Source organism: Mastigoproctus giganteus, chromosome 11, assembly GCF_048544385.1.
Source record: "Mastigoproctus giganteus isolate SK-2022 chromosome 11, ASM4854438v1, whole genome shotgun sequence".
Classification (NCBI taxonomy): Eukaryota; Metazoa; Arthropoda; class Arachnida; order Uropygi; family Thelyphonidae; genus Mastigoproctus; species Mastigoproctus giganteus.
Window position 1 is genome coordinate 63,967,288 of NC_143585.1, and position 17,248 is coordinate 63,984,535.

A 17,248-nucleotide genomic window follows, 5' to 3' on the forward strand; every position below is an offset into this window, starting at 1 on the left:
GTTGGTTAACATAACATGCTACTAAATAAATTAAAAAAATAATATCATTTCATATTCATAACTTCAGTTGTATTGAGAGGATCATTTCATCTATAGGATATGACTTCTATGACAGTATGGTTGTTTTGCTACTTATTACTCATTGGGGGGGGGTGGAGTGTCTGGGTTCAAATCCTATTGGAGACTGGAGGAATTCTTAATCATTTCTTCAGTCGAGGCTTCTTTGGTAGTTAGTTGATCTCTGGGTGGTAAGAACAGTGTTCCCCCAGCCCATCCATTCTGGTTTTTTTGCAGCCTACACAACATCCATATTAGCCAACAAACATACATTTGCGTAAGCATACTGTAAAATGCTAGTGTAATGTGGCCTAATGTGTCTTGAAGCCAACATTGAAAATAACACAATTTCACATAAATTTAAAACTTGTGAATCTTAAAATCCATTTCAACAAAAATTATGACCTAATGGTGACTTATGAAGGAACTTGGTATGCTCCAACTGTACTTATTTATGAAATTTGTTCTGTGGCAGTAATTTTCTTTGCAAAAACCTAAAATAATTAATAAATCAAAAATAAATAAAAGAATGCACAGTGATAAATCCAGAAAAGAGGCTTATAGAGGGATTTACAAGTAAGATAAACGCATGAGAATATCAGAAATACAAGTGCCTTTCAAAACACTCAAAATCTAATTCTCTTAGTATAGCTCACACATAGTATAGTGTAGTAATATACTAGTAGGAAACCCATTGTAATTAGTAGGAAGTAAAATGATTCCTCAGTTTAGCCATTATCAAGCACTTCCTTTCTTCAGTTTCATTCAGTGAAAACAGCTTCCCATCATTACCATTCACATATTAAAGTTATTATTCTTTCACGAGTTTGACTCACTGGTGGCTACTTATATATTTCTTTAATAAAAATATATATTTTATAACAGATATTAAGGAACATATTTTGTACCTGCACAATCAAATATTTTGTGCATGCCTACACACACTGTGACCTTTGATTTCATATCTTATTTGTATTTCTGTCTTAAATTTTAATGGACATTAAAAACAGAGAAACTTTATTTAAAATTATTGAATACTGATACTTTTAAAAGCATTATTCATATTATATTTAGGGAAAACCGACAGAAGCAAGTCAAGCTATTAAACCTCTTAAGTATGGAGAAGTGGAAGCCAAAGATTACATTCCTGGTGCAGAAGTTTTGGGTCTTAATGAAAATGACACATCCAAAGGTAAGAAGTTTTTCAATATTGGTATCTAGCAGCATTTCGTTGCATACAAATAATTTCTTTACAAAAATCTAAAAAAAATTAATAAATCAAAAATAAATAAAAGAATGCATAATGACAAATCCAGAATAGAGGCTTGTAGAAGGATTTACAAGTAAGATAAACGTGTGAGAATATCAGAAAATTAAAAGGAATCAGTAACTGCAGTATCAAGTCTAAAAGGAAATAAACAGCCAGAAACAAACATTTAATTGAAGTCATATTTGCACATTTCACATATATTAAAAACTTGAAATAGTAGTAAATAGTTTGTTATTGCTGCTTTATTAATGTAAGTGAATCTAAAACATAACTGAAGTATTTACAAATTCAGAGTGTTTTAGCATTTAGACAAAAAAAACTTACAAAATGTTAGCTCGCTCTCTCTCTCTCTCTCTCTCTCTCTCTCTCTCTCTCTCTCTCTCTCTCTCTCTCTCTCTCTCTCTCTCTCTCTATTAGATGCTGATGTGCATGAACTGAATGAAATGTAAATAAGCAGTACAGTCAGTCCTCGTATAACACGTGTTTACACTACACGAATTCAATCATACACGATTTATAAATAGGGGAACGATATCTTATATAACACGAACCGAATTCGCTTATGCACGATTCACCTTTGTGTTTACAAGAAATGGCAGTGAACGCAGAATCACCCCAACGGAACGCAACACGATAGGAATGAAGAGAAGATTCTGAAAATGTATTTGTTTTTTATATCAGTGAAGGGGAAACACATTTCACCACAATAATGTAAAAACCAACACAATTCCAGCTATCGGTATAATCGCAAATGCAATTAGATAGAGTTTACTACCAGTTTATAACAGATTCCACTGGCAGAAATGCAACTGGAAATTGTTTTTATTGTTTTATGGTAGTAACCCCTAGAAATGTGCTTTAGTAAAATGTGAGGTGTTAATAGTGTATCTCTGCCTTTATGGTGTTGTTTATTCAGTTGCTACACACGCGCAGCTTTGTTTATGCGTATCAAGCTTGCCTCTTCATTTTGTAATTGTGCTTTATTCCCTAAAAATGAGTCAAATTCTTAAAAGGTGTGAACAGGAAGCGTCCTGGTGAAGACACTACAGATTCAGAGAGAAAAAGGAAAGCAATATCGATAAACAGAGGCGGACTGGGTCAAAAATTGTTACCCTGGAAAATTTGTAGTGGCCTCATACTAGCGTTTATGGCCAAAATCACACAGGCCTCTGGCCCACCGGGGTTTCCCTGGTAAGGCTTATGGCCAGTCAGCCTCTGTCGATAGAGAAAAAATATGAAATTGTGAAATACTTTGAGCGAAATGAAAGACCATGTGATATTGCACGTGCTACAGGCCTATATGAGGCAATGCAGAGAAAAAACTTTCATAGCAGGAACAACTCAAAGTGTAATTAAAATCCATTAGATTAAGACACAAAGAATTGGAAGAGATGGAACAGCTGTCATCTGTTTGGATAGAAAATCAAAAAAAACAAGTTGGCTTACGATAGAAGCAAAAGCAATAGCAATATTTTATTACGTAATAGTCGTAATAAAATACTTACGTATTTTATTATGATTATTTATTGTATTTGGTAATGTTTTGATTACAAATGTGTGTTCAATCTTGGGTGGTCGGCATCTAACCCTATTTTTCCCCTAAGGCCTGTTGTTTATATTGCATGATTTTGCATTGCACGAGGGTTTCTAGGAACACAACTATCGTGCAATACGAGGACTGACTGTACATGCCTTTTGTAAAAGATGATTTTATTGAGGTTAAATTATAAACAAAGAATATCCATCTTTTGAAATTGGTCAGTTATGGCTGTTACTATAAATAATAATAAATTTCTGTTTATACTTTAAAATTGAAGCCTGACGAGCTTGCAACTTCACTGTAATTTTTATTGTAGCAGTATTTCAGCACAAAAGCTTAACATTGGGCTGTGTATTTTTTATGGCAGCATAAGAGTTCTATCTCATAATGTGTGTCACTATCCATGTACATTACCCCAGGATCCCAAGTATGATATACATTTTGAAGTTATCACCGGCTTAATTTTTCAGGGTACTTTTCATATCCTTTTAATTTTAAATTTTTCCTGACACCACTTTTTGAGTATTTTTCTATATACAGCAGGTCGAAGTTTCCACTTCTTACCAAATTGTGGTAAAAAGGAGGGCAAGTGGGAAAAAATGCCTTTCACATTACTAATTTTATAAGTGAATTCTTAATAAGTATGTGGTATGATATGTGATTATAAGCAGTGCTTTTTTTTGTAAAAAAATAGGTGCCGGTACTCATTCTTTGCTATCAGGAAAAATTTTAAATTAAAAGGATATGAAAAGTACCCTGAAAAATTTTTTTCCCTCATATTGTTACTTTAGTAATAATGTTTTTAGAATAAGAACAACAAATTAAGTATATTAACACAGTTTATTAAGCATAAATTTATTATTCAAGTATATAAAAAATAAGTAAAAATAAATTCATAATAAAGTTTTTTTAGAATATTCTAAATTTTTATTAAGTTCTCATCCGACACCCTATGCCAGGGGTTGGCAACCTTTTTTGAGTGAAGAGCCATTTTTGATCTAATAAAAAAAAAAAAAAAAAAAAAAAAAAAAAAAAAAAAGAGAGAGAGAGAGAGAGAGAGAGAGAGAATCCGAAGAGCCGCATCTCAGCTCAAGCTTGGGGGGGGGGGGGAGTTTTTTAAGAATTGAATAGAGTGGGAAGGTTAAAAAATATAAAAAATAATTTAAAAAAAAATATATTTTTTTTTGAAATATTTATTAATACTGAAAAAACGTAACAAACATCCAATTTGGTACAAATTAATGTGACTTTTGCTGATGAACTTCTTGAGCAAATGTCTCTTAACATCATGCGACTATGTCGTAATCAAACATGCTGAGCTTTAAACATGCTCACATTGTTCAGACGACGGTTTCTTGATTTATTTTTAATATAGTTCACGTTCAAAAATATTTACTCACAGAAATATGTCAAACCAAAAACTGAGAGAAGTCCAAACGCAAATATTTTCAAATTTATATATGGGTTCAGCCTTTTGCCTCTCCAAATCCTCAATTTCAGTTTTAAGGCATTTTAGTCTTGCACTTCACATGTCCTTGATTTTTAAGTCCTCTTAACTCCATTTCAAATTGTGCTTCATGTGAGCTGTAAAGTTAAAGAACCGCAGTTACATGTTAAAAGAGCTGCATGCGGCTTGCGAGCCGCAGGTTGCCTACCCCTGTCCTATGCTGACTTCTTTTCTTCCTCTTTGTGTGTCGGTTGCTGAATGACTTTTCCGAAGCAGCCACGAATTGACATATTTTGCTGGATCGAAGCGGGCCAGCAGGTAGTTGATTGCTGGAACAAACTTCCATCTGTTGTTGTCGAAGTGGACAGCTTAAATAAATTCAAGGCAGAACTAGACAAACATTAGGAATGAATGAATCAGTGAAATGGGAATGGTTTTTTTTTGGCTGATGCTGTATTAGCTTGCTTTCTTGCATCATGTGCCTCTACTAATTCTAATGCGCAAATGCCATCTCTGGAAGTATTGTTGGAGGGCTTCAACTGTGAGCTGGTTAAGTTGTGCAGTTGCATTCTGTTGATTTAAATTCCTTGCAAGATGCTTGATGGTGATTATAATGATGGTGATTATGATGGTGATTTTTTATCATCACACAACAGTCATTTAACAAATTTTTTGCTTGCACTCTATGCATGCCATGGTTTTTAGTCAAAATCCCCTGACATGATTAGTGAAAAAACTGCAGGAACTGGGAATTCCCAGAGGAAGTTCCCAATTCATTGAAAATTTATTGGGTGATTAATCACTGATCAGAACGAATATTTTTTTAGCAATGATTTCATCACTGCTTGGAGCTAAAAGTCAACCTGATTGTTGGTCATCTTGACAGATTCTTGGCATTTTGGTAGTTTCATTCAGTTCTGCATGAAACTACAAATTTAATTCTATGAAATGCCAAGGAAATCTCTGTTGCCATAGGAAAATTTATTAAATTTTCCTGTGACAAACTTTTTATAACACCTTTGTAAGAAGAGACGAAATTTCACTTATTTAGATGAATAATATAAACTCTACACTTCGAATAAAAAAACAGCAATAATTCTTATTATGGATAGCTGTTGAGAATTATTAACAGCTACCCATAATAAGAATTATAGATAGCTGTTAAAGATATTATGGCTACTGCAATAAAATTTATGGCTAACAGAAAAATAGTTAATCTTTTTTTTTGTTTTGTATAATCTCTGAAGAATGCTTGCAATTTAGATTTTTTTTGTCCATTTTTATTCATAATTTCTGAACTTTTTGCAATTTTTAGTTTTTTCCTCCAATTTTTTCTTTTTTAGATGATTTTGCATCTAGCATCAAAGAAGACAGTAAAGAAGATGAAGATGAGTGGATTGATGTTTCTCATTCTGAAGATGATAATGAAGAGGTTAACAGTGAAGTAATATTAGTATAGTTTAATATAATACATTTCTTCTTGGAAGGGGGGTACACATTAATTCTCTCTTAATGTAATATAGTTTAAATATCATTGTTCAACTCATTTTAGTTGACCATTGAACATTTTACACACCATTTGTTTCCAAGCAAGGATAATTTCAACTTCATTTTGTGAAGCTGAAATTATCTCATTAAGCTGAGGCTCAATACTGATTTGGTGTGAGATGAACAACTTAAGCATGCACGTAGAAATGGCATGCTTGTTGATATAGTTATGAATCACTGAGAAAGCTTTCTTCAGTAATCCATACTTGCTTTGTGCTTGACATCTAAGCAACAAGTACATTGATGTTCAAAAAAAAGTGCATCATCCCTTGTAATTGTAATTTGAATAACGTAAGTATATGCGATATTTCTTACAGATTGCATCAGATAAGATTGACACAAGTAGGTGATAATATTGCATCAGCTGTTACTTTCAGCTATATAAGCACACTCTGCGAGAGTTGCAGTCATTCCTTGCTTGTGTCAGGATGGCAAGTTGATGCCACAAAGAAAGAGTGCTATTGTTGCTTTACGTGAGAAAGGATGTTCTTTCTGTCATATTGCTTATAGAGTGTCTTGTAATCGGTCGACAGCGAGTAGGTTTCTTTCCAAACTCAAGAATACTGGTTCTGCTGATAGGGAAAAAGGAACCAGACAAGAGTCTCTGTGCCAAAACAGGGCCGTGTTTTGAAGCTCTTATGCCTTAAAAACCACAAAATTCTTCGTCTGAGCTAAAAAGAGAATGGGAAGAACATATAGGAGTGGTAGCAAGTGCAGTAACAGTCAGAAGATGTCTCTTCAAAAATGGACTTGTAGCCCATCGTCCTAAGAAGAAGCCACCTTCACACAAAAAATGAAAAATACCCGATTAATTTGGTGTAAGGAGCATGTCAAATGGATCCCCTAAGCAGTGGAAGTCAGTTATTTTCTCGGATTGCATGGCTCTGATGGGAGACAAACGATTCACCGTAGACGTGATGAAGAATACCATCCAGACTGAATGTGTCTACAGTGAAATTCCCTACCAGCCAAATGATATGGGGGTGCATTTCATATTGCGGAGTAGGTCACCTGCAGTTTATAAAAGGTTCTGTAAATGCCAATGGATAACTGGCTATATTGGAAGGCAAATTGCTGCCAACATTAGAGACCATTTCAGCCTGCCAAGTAACTGCATCTTTCAGGACGATTCTTCTCCTTGTTATTGGGTGAAAAATGTTTGTAGTAGGCACTTCTGTAGTTACTTCTGTAGTTTCATTTCTGCATTAGAGGTCACCTATAACAAATGAATATACTAACTGGTAGGTATATTCATTTGTTACAGGTGAAAAAATGGTTGGAAGAACAGTCCATTACAACTCTTATCTGGCCAGGAAACAGCCTGGACCTGAATTCTATAGAGAACTGTTAACATCATGTGGAATCTGCAGTAGGCAGAAAGAAACCAAAAGAAACCTTCAGGAAGCATAATTTCTGTTTGGAACCACTAACTATCAGTTGATTATCTTCAGAAATTGATCTTGTCAATGCCTTGATGGTGTGCTGCTGTCATTAGGGCCAGAGGCAGTTGAAACTAAATATTAGTTTGCACCTGGCAAACTTTTCATTTTGTTTTCCATTTAAAATGATAACCTGAAACAAATTGAGGGCTTTTGATAACATTTCAGCAATAATTGTCATGTTTATCAAAACTGTTGTATAAAGGTTGCAAATGCTCATTTTGGAATATTTTGAGAGCACCTGTCAAATATTACTTAGCTTTGGTTTAACTATTAATAAATATCTTTTGTTTATATTTCTATATTTGATGCTAGTCATTAATGTAACATACCATTGCAAAAAAGGGTTAGAAAAGTGAAATTCCTAGGTGATGCACTTTCTTTGAACACCAGTGTATGTATGACATCACCTTGGTGCCTGTGATTAGAGTGCCCTGTATACATGGAAATGATTGACTGAACAGTGACACAACATTTGTAATGGCTTTATTATTTCTAAGTTGATAATAAGTGATCATACAGCATAAACTAGTGTCTTTTTAACCTTTCTTTGATGTAGTTCACATTTTTTTATATATGTAAAGGATAAAAATATAATAGACTCCCCTGTTACCAAAGAAGAAAGGCAACAAAAGGCGGCCACTGTCTCACAGACAAGAATCTTGAGTCAAGAAGATTTTCGCAAAGTGCAGATAGCTCAAATAGCTAAACACATGAAAGCAGCAAAGGGTAAAAAAACTGAAAAGAGAAAAGCAGAAGAAATGGACTCGACAGAGGTTAAAAGAAGGTAAACATAAGTTATTGATTTTTGTAGTATGTGTAACTATGCACTACACTTAATTTGTTTGATTTAATTAATATTTATATAGCATTTCAGATTCCAATAAATGTATAGGATAAATGTATGAAATAATAAACCATAATGTGACAAAACTTTCATAAAATCATTTATTAATTTCATAAAATAATAAATGATTTTATGAAAATTTTTTCACATTATGGTGGATTTTAGCCCACATAAAAATGGATTCCAATTTAAAACAGAGGCTTATTATTTTTGAGCACTGTAATTTTTACTTGGCTTTTTATTATGAACTCTGCATTTCATATGTGGAAGATTAATTTGCATTGTTTGATAGACTATATTCACTAGCTTTAATTATTTAGCTTTTAATCAAATAAAAGAAATTCTTCTTACCAGAAACAACATTAGCATTGTCTCCTATGCCATTTCCAGCCATTGTTTTTCTAGGCAAACAAAAATTATTCAAAAAGAGATGTAAAATTGCTAAACTATTTAAAAAAGGTTTAGCAAGAATGGTTATGAAATGTATGACCAACAGACAGTGACCCTAAGTGGAAAGCTGTAGCCATCATCTGTCCAATAGAATTGCAGTACATATAAACACTGGCTGTATCAGTGATGTCACTGACCAGCCAAAGGCTCGAGGTGTACAAAATTTATTTATTAAAAGTGGTTAAAATCAGTTAGAAAAATAAAATATACTCATTTGTAATTAGAAAAGAAAATTCTCTGTTGATTCTCCTTTTCTCATTAAAAATATAGGTGGGTTTTTATTTATCACATTGTTCCTACACCAGAAAACTAACATACACTCTGTGAGCACTAAATTATGACTACCCCATCTGTAATGGACTATGTCACATAGTTCACATTATAAAAAGCAGAACAGCTTCATATGCCACAGCAGTGGTAATTAGCATCAGTTGTGCAAGTTAAATTGATAAAGAGTCTGTAATAAAGATATTGTGGAGTTTCAAAAGGGCATGATTGTGGGAGCTTGTGCATTGGGTGCTTCCATATCACAGGTAGCATGTCTCGACAGTTGCTCATGGCCCACCTTGGTTAACGAGTACAAAAAATGATGTTGAATGGGTAAAACCACCTCCTGACAACAGAACTGTAAAGGATTATGCAAGATGGATGCTTGTGATGAGCAAAATATGCAGCACATTGTATAGGCAGAACATACAATGTGCTGTATGTCATTATTGCGTAACAGTTGACATTGCAATGCTATATGGGGAATGCAAGAACAATATTCCAAATTATGATGATGCACCGCACATGCAGACATGAGATTCCACAGCAGACACCCAACAGACACCCTCTCCTCACCGCTGATCATTGTGGATGGCGAATGCAGTGGTGTCAACAACACACTGTCAGATAAGCCCAAATATATACCTGGTGCAACCTGCTGACAGATGCCTTCTTGTGAGGTGCAAGTAGCACCGGGCGCCTCCGTAGCCAGGTGGGAAGGAGCAGCAGTGCGTAGCACACGCTTCTTGATTAGACCGGGATTCGAGCCCGTCACCACCAAATACGGAGGATGCGGAAAGGTCAGGGAATGACCACCGCACATTCCCGGAGCAATATGGCCTTAGTTGCTAATGCTCCTAAAAACCAAATAACAAGCAAGTAGCACAAATCCATGGACCCGTTGTGCATGGTGCCCACTATCTAGGCAGGTGGTGGCGGCGGCTGTGTTGCCTAAGATAGGGCATGTTTTGTTTGCAAAAACTAGGACCCCTAGTGTGATGGACCAGCTTTTCATTACTGAAGTGTTTAGTACTACAGGTCAGTGGCATTGAGGGGTTCTCCAGACTCCATGTTGTGTACTTTGTATACACACAGAACCAACTCTGTTAAGGCCAGATAGTGTGTTATACATCTGGTCTCTTAGCCATTGGGCCCTTGGATGTCTACCAGCAGCTCCTAAGAGACTGTATGCACCCTGCCATGCTGCACTTTTTCCTAGGCAAAAATGGGACCTTCCAAGATGATAATGTGCCATGTCATCGTTCCTGCATTGTGTATGAGTGTTTCAAGGAACACTGAAGATATCACCCTTTTCCAACCCATCTTGATTAACCTCCAAATTCACCTGACCTCAATCCAATTGAACACCATTGCGATGTTTTGGAACAAGAAGTGAGGTGTATGGACATGCAACCATCAAATATTCTGACACTGTGGGATGCCTTGCAGTCAGCATGGCTATTATTCATGTGAATGATGGCACAACACGGTATTAGTAGGTGGTCATAATTTGGCAAGCACTGAGTGTAAAAGCAGATGATCTTAAAGTGTACCTTTTTAAAGTGAAAGTCTGCTGTATAAGATATATTGCCTTAGCTTCAAAAAAAACTCTTTTGTTGTTGTTATATTGTTATTTTTGGTTTTTAGGAGCATTAGCAACTAAGGCCATATTGCTCCGGGGATATGCGGTGGTCATTCCCTGACCTTTCTGCAACCTCCGTATTTGGTGGTCACGGGCTAGAACCCCGGTCTAATCAAGAAGCGTGTGCTAAGCACTGCTGCTCCTGCCCACGTGGCTACGGACGTGCTCTCTCTCTTGTATGTAATGACTAAGTTCTAAAGATGATTTTAATTTCTATAAGAATGCATGACTTTCTTTGGCTAAGTCAATTTTTGATAATTAATAAGAAAATTATTTAGGCATTTTATTTGGTTGACACATCGATTCCTGATATTGAAAATTTTTTTTTTTTCTTCTCTCTCTCTCTCTCTCTCTCTCTCTCTCTCTCTCTCTCTCTCTCTCTCTCTCTCCCCCCCCCCCTTCTTCCACCTATATATTACAACTTTCCTTGTCTTCCCAAAGACTTCCTGAAATTGTCTTTTACAGTTATACAGAAAGTATAACTGTAAAAGACAACTTGAAAATATTATCAACAATATGCTTACAATATACTTCAAAAACTAGGTTGTCATTTAAAAATTGTACAAGTTACCTGTTTGCATTAAAAAAGTGGAGTTTTTTAAAAAGTGCATACCAGTGTATACTAAGTTATTAATCTTTCTCTCTCTCTACAACAATATTCAAAACCTTTTGTAAGTTTCATGGATGCTGAGCCAACTATAAAATTCTTACATGTATTTTGTATAATACAAATACGCTATAATACAAATTACCTCTAATTACCAGCTAGCTTCCAGTTTTGCCCCACAAAAATGCTTTCCCTTAGCATAAAGCAATGAGAACAATAAAAAGGGTTTTTTGAGAAATTTACATATGTAAATGCATATAAATAGTATAACTGTCATTAATCTGCTCATAAAATAGAATTTTTGAATAGAAAATTACTTTGAAAGTTTCCTCATTATTGGGCACTCTGTTTTAGAGCAGTAGTTTTAGGCCTGTAGACTAGCCTTACATCCCTCATCATCATCAGCCATTTTCAATCCACTGCAGGATGAAGGCCTCTCCAGCAACTTTCCAGTTCCTTCTGTTTTGAGCACTGGCCATCCATTTACTACCCACAAACTCATGAATTTCATCTATCCATCTCCGCCTTTGTTTTCCAGGTTTTCTTCTAGCTCCTCTTAGGTACCATTCTGTTATTTTCTTAGTCCATCTGTCATCATGTCTTTGAGCTATGTGTCCTGCCCAAGACCATTTTAGTTCTTTAGTTTTGATAACATCCTTACATCCCTACTGATCATTGATATTGAAAATTTACTATTTATTATATTTTCTGCTTGATACATATTTAATTAAGTTTATTTTTGGTTTTCCTTCAGTGGTGAATTGGTTTCTCTTACTGATATAGAAAGAATTCATAAAAGGCCACGTCATGACAAGGAATCTAGATTGGCTACAGTGCTGGTAGGTATATTCATTAAAAAATTAACATTTTAAATATAGACTCTTCACAGTATATAAACAACAAAATAAATTCGTTATTTTCACAATGCCATTGGTAGTCACATCAACTAAATACAAGTTAAAGCAAACTGACTTGATTTTTCTACCATAGTATAAATACATTTGAAAACAATTTTCAATGGTTTTAATCAAAATTAATAAACTAAAGCTGAATATATAACTATACATAATTTTATATACAGGTTTCAAATGTCCAGTTGAAAGTAGATTGTGGTCCTGCCTTCTAGGTGGTATCACATTCTACTATTGAGAATATTACTGTAGCTTCATTATAATTTTGGTAATAACCTGCTTTTGAATTCTGTTATTTGATTTCAAGGGAGTGAGTTTTCCAGGCTCTCTGCAGTGAGTTTTGTGGAATTTTGAAAGTTTGTGCAAATGAAAGCTTTATACACGAATGCTTTAAATATATGTTCTTATTTTAACCTGTTTGCCCAACATTAGTATGAAATTATTGTCATAAATCAAATGAGAAAAAAAAAATCTAAAAATCATTGTTATTGTAGAAATAAGACAACTAATTATGCCATGGAACTAAATGCAACAATTGGGTTACATGAAGAGGCACTTCACTTTGAAAGCTACTATGTATTTTAACGCTTTTATTATATATATATATATTTTATCTTATTGTATTTTAACGCTTTTATCTTATTGTATTTCTGTTTTATCTTATGTATATATCATTTTTATTTTAACCAGTTAGTCGGTCGTCACAAGAAACTTTGATGATATAATGCAACCCGACACACAAGGCCTGTTTTCTAATGGGTTACATGTGGTAGGATTCTCTTCTTCTATCTGAACTTCAAGGTAGAACAATTAAAATAAAATTCATAAAAAGAAAAAAGGCAACACATGCACTCTTCAGTTTCATATACTCACAGCCACCAAAGCTTCCATGATAAAGGTGGGAGCCCAAAAGGATCATATTTTTGTCATTGACTGCTAATTAAGTTTTTAGGCTCTAAGGTTCTAACCTTATTATCAAAAGGTTAGAACCTTTTGATAATGGATATAGACCATTGCATTTTATTTTGTTCTTCTCCCCTTTTTCTTTGATTTGTATATTTATTCCACTCTTTCCATTTAGTTTGATGCTCATGGCTATCCCTTGTCATTACATTTTAACTTATTCTGTCTTTTGGTTTACCTCAGTAAACTTTATTGTAATTGATTTATGTTAATTCAGTTTATTGTATTATGATTTGGTTTTTCAAGTTTAATTTGCATTTAGTTTAATCCTCTCAATTGGCTAAGTCATAAAATTTGCATTTCATTTGCTACATTTGCTTACTTTAAACTAAGAGGGGAGTGGTTATGACACTTTTTGAGCTTTGCTTTTTGTTATTTTTTCTTCTGTATTTGCATCATCTAGGAACATTCATTGGCATTTGGCTGAATAGCAGTAAACTGTAGTATGATACCCTTGTAACTCACAAGTGCTGATGTTTCCTTTCTTCATTTTAGTTCATTTATTGTGGAAGTAGTGCTCTTCCTTTGGTGGGTATGAGTTGTGCATTTGCACTACCAAGGGTTGAGTGTCACCTTTCATTTTATTTTGATTTTTGGAGTTTTATTAATTCCATCTTGGAATATAGGTGGTAAAATTGCACTTTGGCAAGTATGTTGCATTAATTTGCTGCATTTAGTTCCATGGTGGAACTAAATGCAGCAAATTAATGAGCAAATTAATGATCAAAAACATATTTCTACAATATGTTTTTATATGCATTACTTGATTCGGTAACAGTAAGATTTCTATATCTTGACCTGAATTTCAGAGAATTTCTGCTTGTGTAAGCAAAAATCTGATAAGAATGACTGATAGGTATAATCTCCTCCTCTTCCAATTTTCATGCTGCTATCCATTAAAACTGTGATAGATAAAAAATGGTAGCATGTACTGGAAATTTTCAGTACTGAAATTTTTGAATTTGAAGTACTAGAAAATTCCACTACCTGAAATCTCAAAATTCATACATAAATAGACACATTATAGAGATGTACATCTCAAATGCACACTTGAAACCTCTCTGAAACCTCGTTAAGGTTTTCTCCTCCAACAAAATTGTTTATCTACCAGACCTTGCAGCTCATTGCAAACTTGAGCTCTTGAACAAGCATTACATTTAAGAATGGTGTCTGGAAACCATTCAGCAGGTCTCTGTATTACCTTTTCAGGTAAGGCAGGAGTCTTACAGTTTCTAGACAACATTCTTAAATGTATTCCTGTGACTCATCTGACGAAACAGCAGCCACATCTCAAGGATGGGGAGGAAGGTTACTGCTCACATATGCCAGAGTCATTTATATGTTGTGATCCACAATGGACCTACTTTTTACAGTGTATGTACCATTTTTTTAATGAAACCCCCAAACATGAGAGGTGTTAGAACCTATAGTACTAAGCACCATGCTTTCGTTGGAGGTTGAGAAGATGAAAGAAGATATTTGTTGACATTAGACTTGAACTTCTGTAGACTGTAATTTTCACAAAATACTTATGAAGGAAGGTTGTTCCAGAAAATGGCAGTTGAATGAATAAACGATGAACATGAGAAGTTGGACAGTAAATGGATGTTGGCGGCATGTGTTCGGACTGTTTTGAAAGAGAGAGAGGGGGAATTATAGAAGTCAGTTTGGAAGAACAGTGCCCATGGAAGTATCTGTAGAAAAGGCATGCAGCAGAAACAGTACATCTATGGGACAGAGTGGAGAGACTCTGTTAGAGATGAGTCATTAATTAACCTAACTGCCCTCTTCTGAATGGAATCAAGAAGCCTTGAGAGAGGTTTTGGGGGCACTGCCCCAGAGGTGGGAACAATATTCCATGGTACGGCGGATTTGCAATTTGTACAGAATGAACAGCTGTTTGGAAGAAAAGTAGTGCCGAAAGCAAAAGAGAAAACCAAGTTTTTTAGATGCAGAGGAAGCAATATTTGTAATATGCTTGTGCCAAGAGAGATTAGAAGTCAGGGTAATCCCCAAAAGAGATATATCATTTTGCCTAAAAATTGGAGTGCCGCCAAAGATAAGCATAATAGCAGAAGAATCCTTTTTGCGAGATATAAGACAAGACTGAGTTTTAGAAGGATTGAAATCAACTAAGTTGTCTTTGCCCAACTGGAGAATTACCTGGAGATCGGCATTTAAGGAATTGGTAGCAGATATTCGAGAAGTTGAAGCTGATTGAGCAGGGCAAGGTTTCTCAAAATGGAAAGTGGGATGCAATGTGCTATCATCGGTGAAACTATGGATAGGATTTCCAGTCAATTAATATATAAGAGGAAAAGAGTGGGGGGGGGGGGAAGAACTGAACCTTGGGGACACCAGCATTAGTGTAGAAGTTAGAAGACAGACAGTCATCTACCATCACCCTCAGTGAGCGATTAGAGAGAAAACTGGATAACCAATTACAAAAATACAGTTGGCACACCATGAGATTGACCTTTATGCCAAACACGATCGAAAGCCTTTGAGATGTCAAGAGCAACTACTTGTGTTTCACCAAACTTTTCCATTGAATTTGTCCATAAACGGGTAACATAAGCCAGAATATCACCAGCGGATCAACACTGACAGAATCTATCACTGGCGATCGTTGATCAGACAGAATGTTTCTAGGTAGCTTAAGAGTTGGCGGTTAATTGATTTCTCCATTACTTTAGAAAGAGTAGAAGTAATTGCAATGGGACAATAATTGGATGGGAGGTGTTTGTGACCCTTTTTAGAAACTGTCTGGATGTGAGCAAATTTCCAAGCAGAAGGAAAAACACCTTTGGAATACGAAAGTGAAAAAAGGCGACAAAAAAAGAACAGGAACACAGGTTTTGAGAACAAGTGGAGAAATACCATCAAGACCTGAGGCTTTCTTAGCATCAAGATTCGTCAAAATCCTTCTGACATTCTATTGACGAAAGACCACAGGAGGCATTGAACGGAGCATGTTGGGAATGGTGGGAGGTGTTTTACCAAGATCATTAATATAGGAGTTGGAAGAAAAATGGGATGCTAGCAGGTTTGCTTGTGTACTTAATTTGAATAACTGTTTAGTCTCTCAAAAACTTGTGATACTGAGTTAAGCTTCAAATTAGCTTTCTTTAGAAATTTTGCAGTTTTTTTTAATGTCCTCTGTGTTATAAACAAAGGAGGATGCCATTAATTAAATCAGTTTATTTGGAGAATTTCTTATTAATTGTCAATGTTATAATTGAATCAAATGAGGTAAATGTTACCTCTTTATGTTAATTTATGTCTTTAAAACAATGATTTTACTTTGAAATATTAATTAATGTCAGTTATAAATGAAAGAATGCTTTAATCTGATTGATTGTTCATATTAGATATTTGAATGGGACATTAACTTTGGAAAGTTCTCTGAATACTGCGTCTGTATATGCTGAAGTTAATAAAATAAAGTTTTAAATTATTTACTTGGAAAGAAGACTGATTGGAAAATGATTGCTGCCACACTGCTAATGGGAGAAACAAGAGATCATTCAATCTTCAAGTCGTCCTTAAATCTGTCAAGTGAGGTTGGGGGGGGGGGTTCTATATTTTCAGGGACAGTGTCAAAGCAGAGTCTGAAAGAGGCCAGCTCCTTGCCATAATGTTTCATAAACTGTCTTAGAGAGGCCCTTGGTCGTACCATGCAAGAATTTCAACATAATAGCAAAGAAATGGGAGGAGTATCTGTGATGTTGGCTGGTGACTTTCACCAAACATTGCCAGTTAGGCCACATGGAACTAAAGCTGAAGAAATGTAGCACTTGTGGTTATGATCTGTCTTTCCACACTACGTGAAAAAGGCTTAGATTTGAGTCGTGTCAAGACAGGAGAATATATATAAGTTAATTGACAGGATGAGAATAGAAAATGAGCTACAAGCAAGGATTGAAACAAGGAAGACTATGAGAAAGTAAACAAGTACTTATTGCTGAAAAACTTGTGATTTCAACATCTCCTTCAAGGGTCAACCATCGAAATCACAGGAAATACAACAAGAAGTGGGGCCTCTGTTTCTGACATGAAATATTTGCTTATATGGAGGTAGTGGTAAAGAAAGTCAGGAATGGTGAACATATATTTCATGGTTGACCCAACAGAAGCGGAAAGGAAAGTTAAAACCAAGTATTACTCACTTGAATCTGGTGAGGTATGCAGTCAGAGAAAACTTTCTGGGCCAGACAAGATAAGAAGCCAAAAGATCTACGAAGCCACGTGAATGTATAT

General features: G+C 35.1%; 1 protein-coding gene across 2 annotated transcripts in view; it reads left to right on the top strand.

Moving 5' to 3' along the window:
- Mys45A (SDA1 domain containing protein Mys45A) overlaps positions 1 to 17,248 on the top strand; it is a 199,013-nt gene that overhangs the window by 171,943 nt on the left and 9,822 nt on the right. The window contains exons 17-20 of one of the 2 annotated variants that reach the window (XM_090385160.1): positions 1,132 to 1,249; positions 5,658 to 5,758; positions 7,886 to 8,088; positions 11,869 to 11,953. In XM_090385160.1, coding sequence (XP_090241286.1) covers positions 1,132 to 1,249; positions 5,658 to 5,758; positions 7,886 to 8,088; positions 11,869 to 11,953 — 507 coding nt within the window. The remainder of the gene's footprint in view (positions 1 to 1,131; positions 1,250 to 5,657; positions 5,759 to 7,885; positions 8,089 to 11,868; positions 11,954 to 17,248) is intronic. The other variant, XM_090385161.1, reaches the window with a different exon arrangement.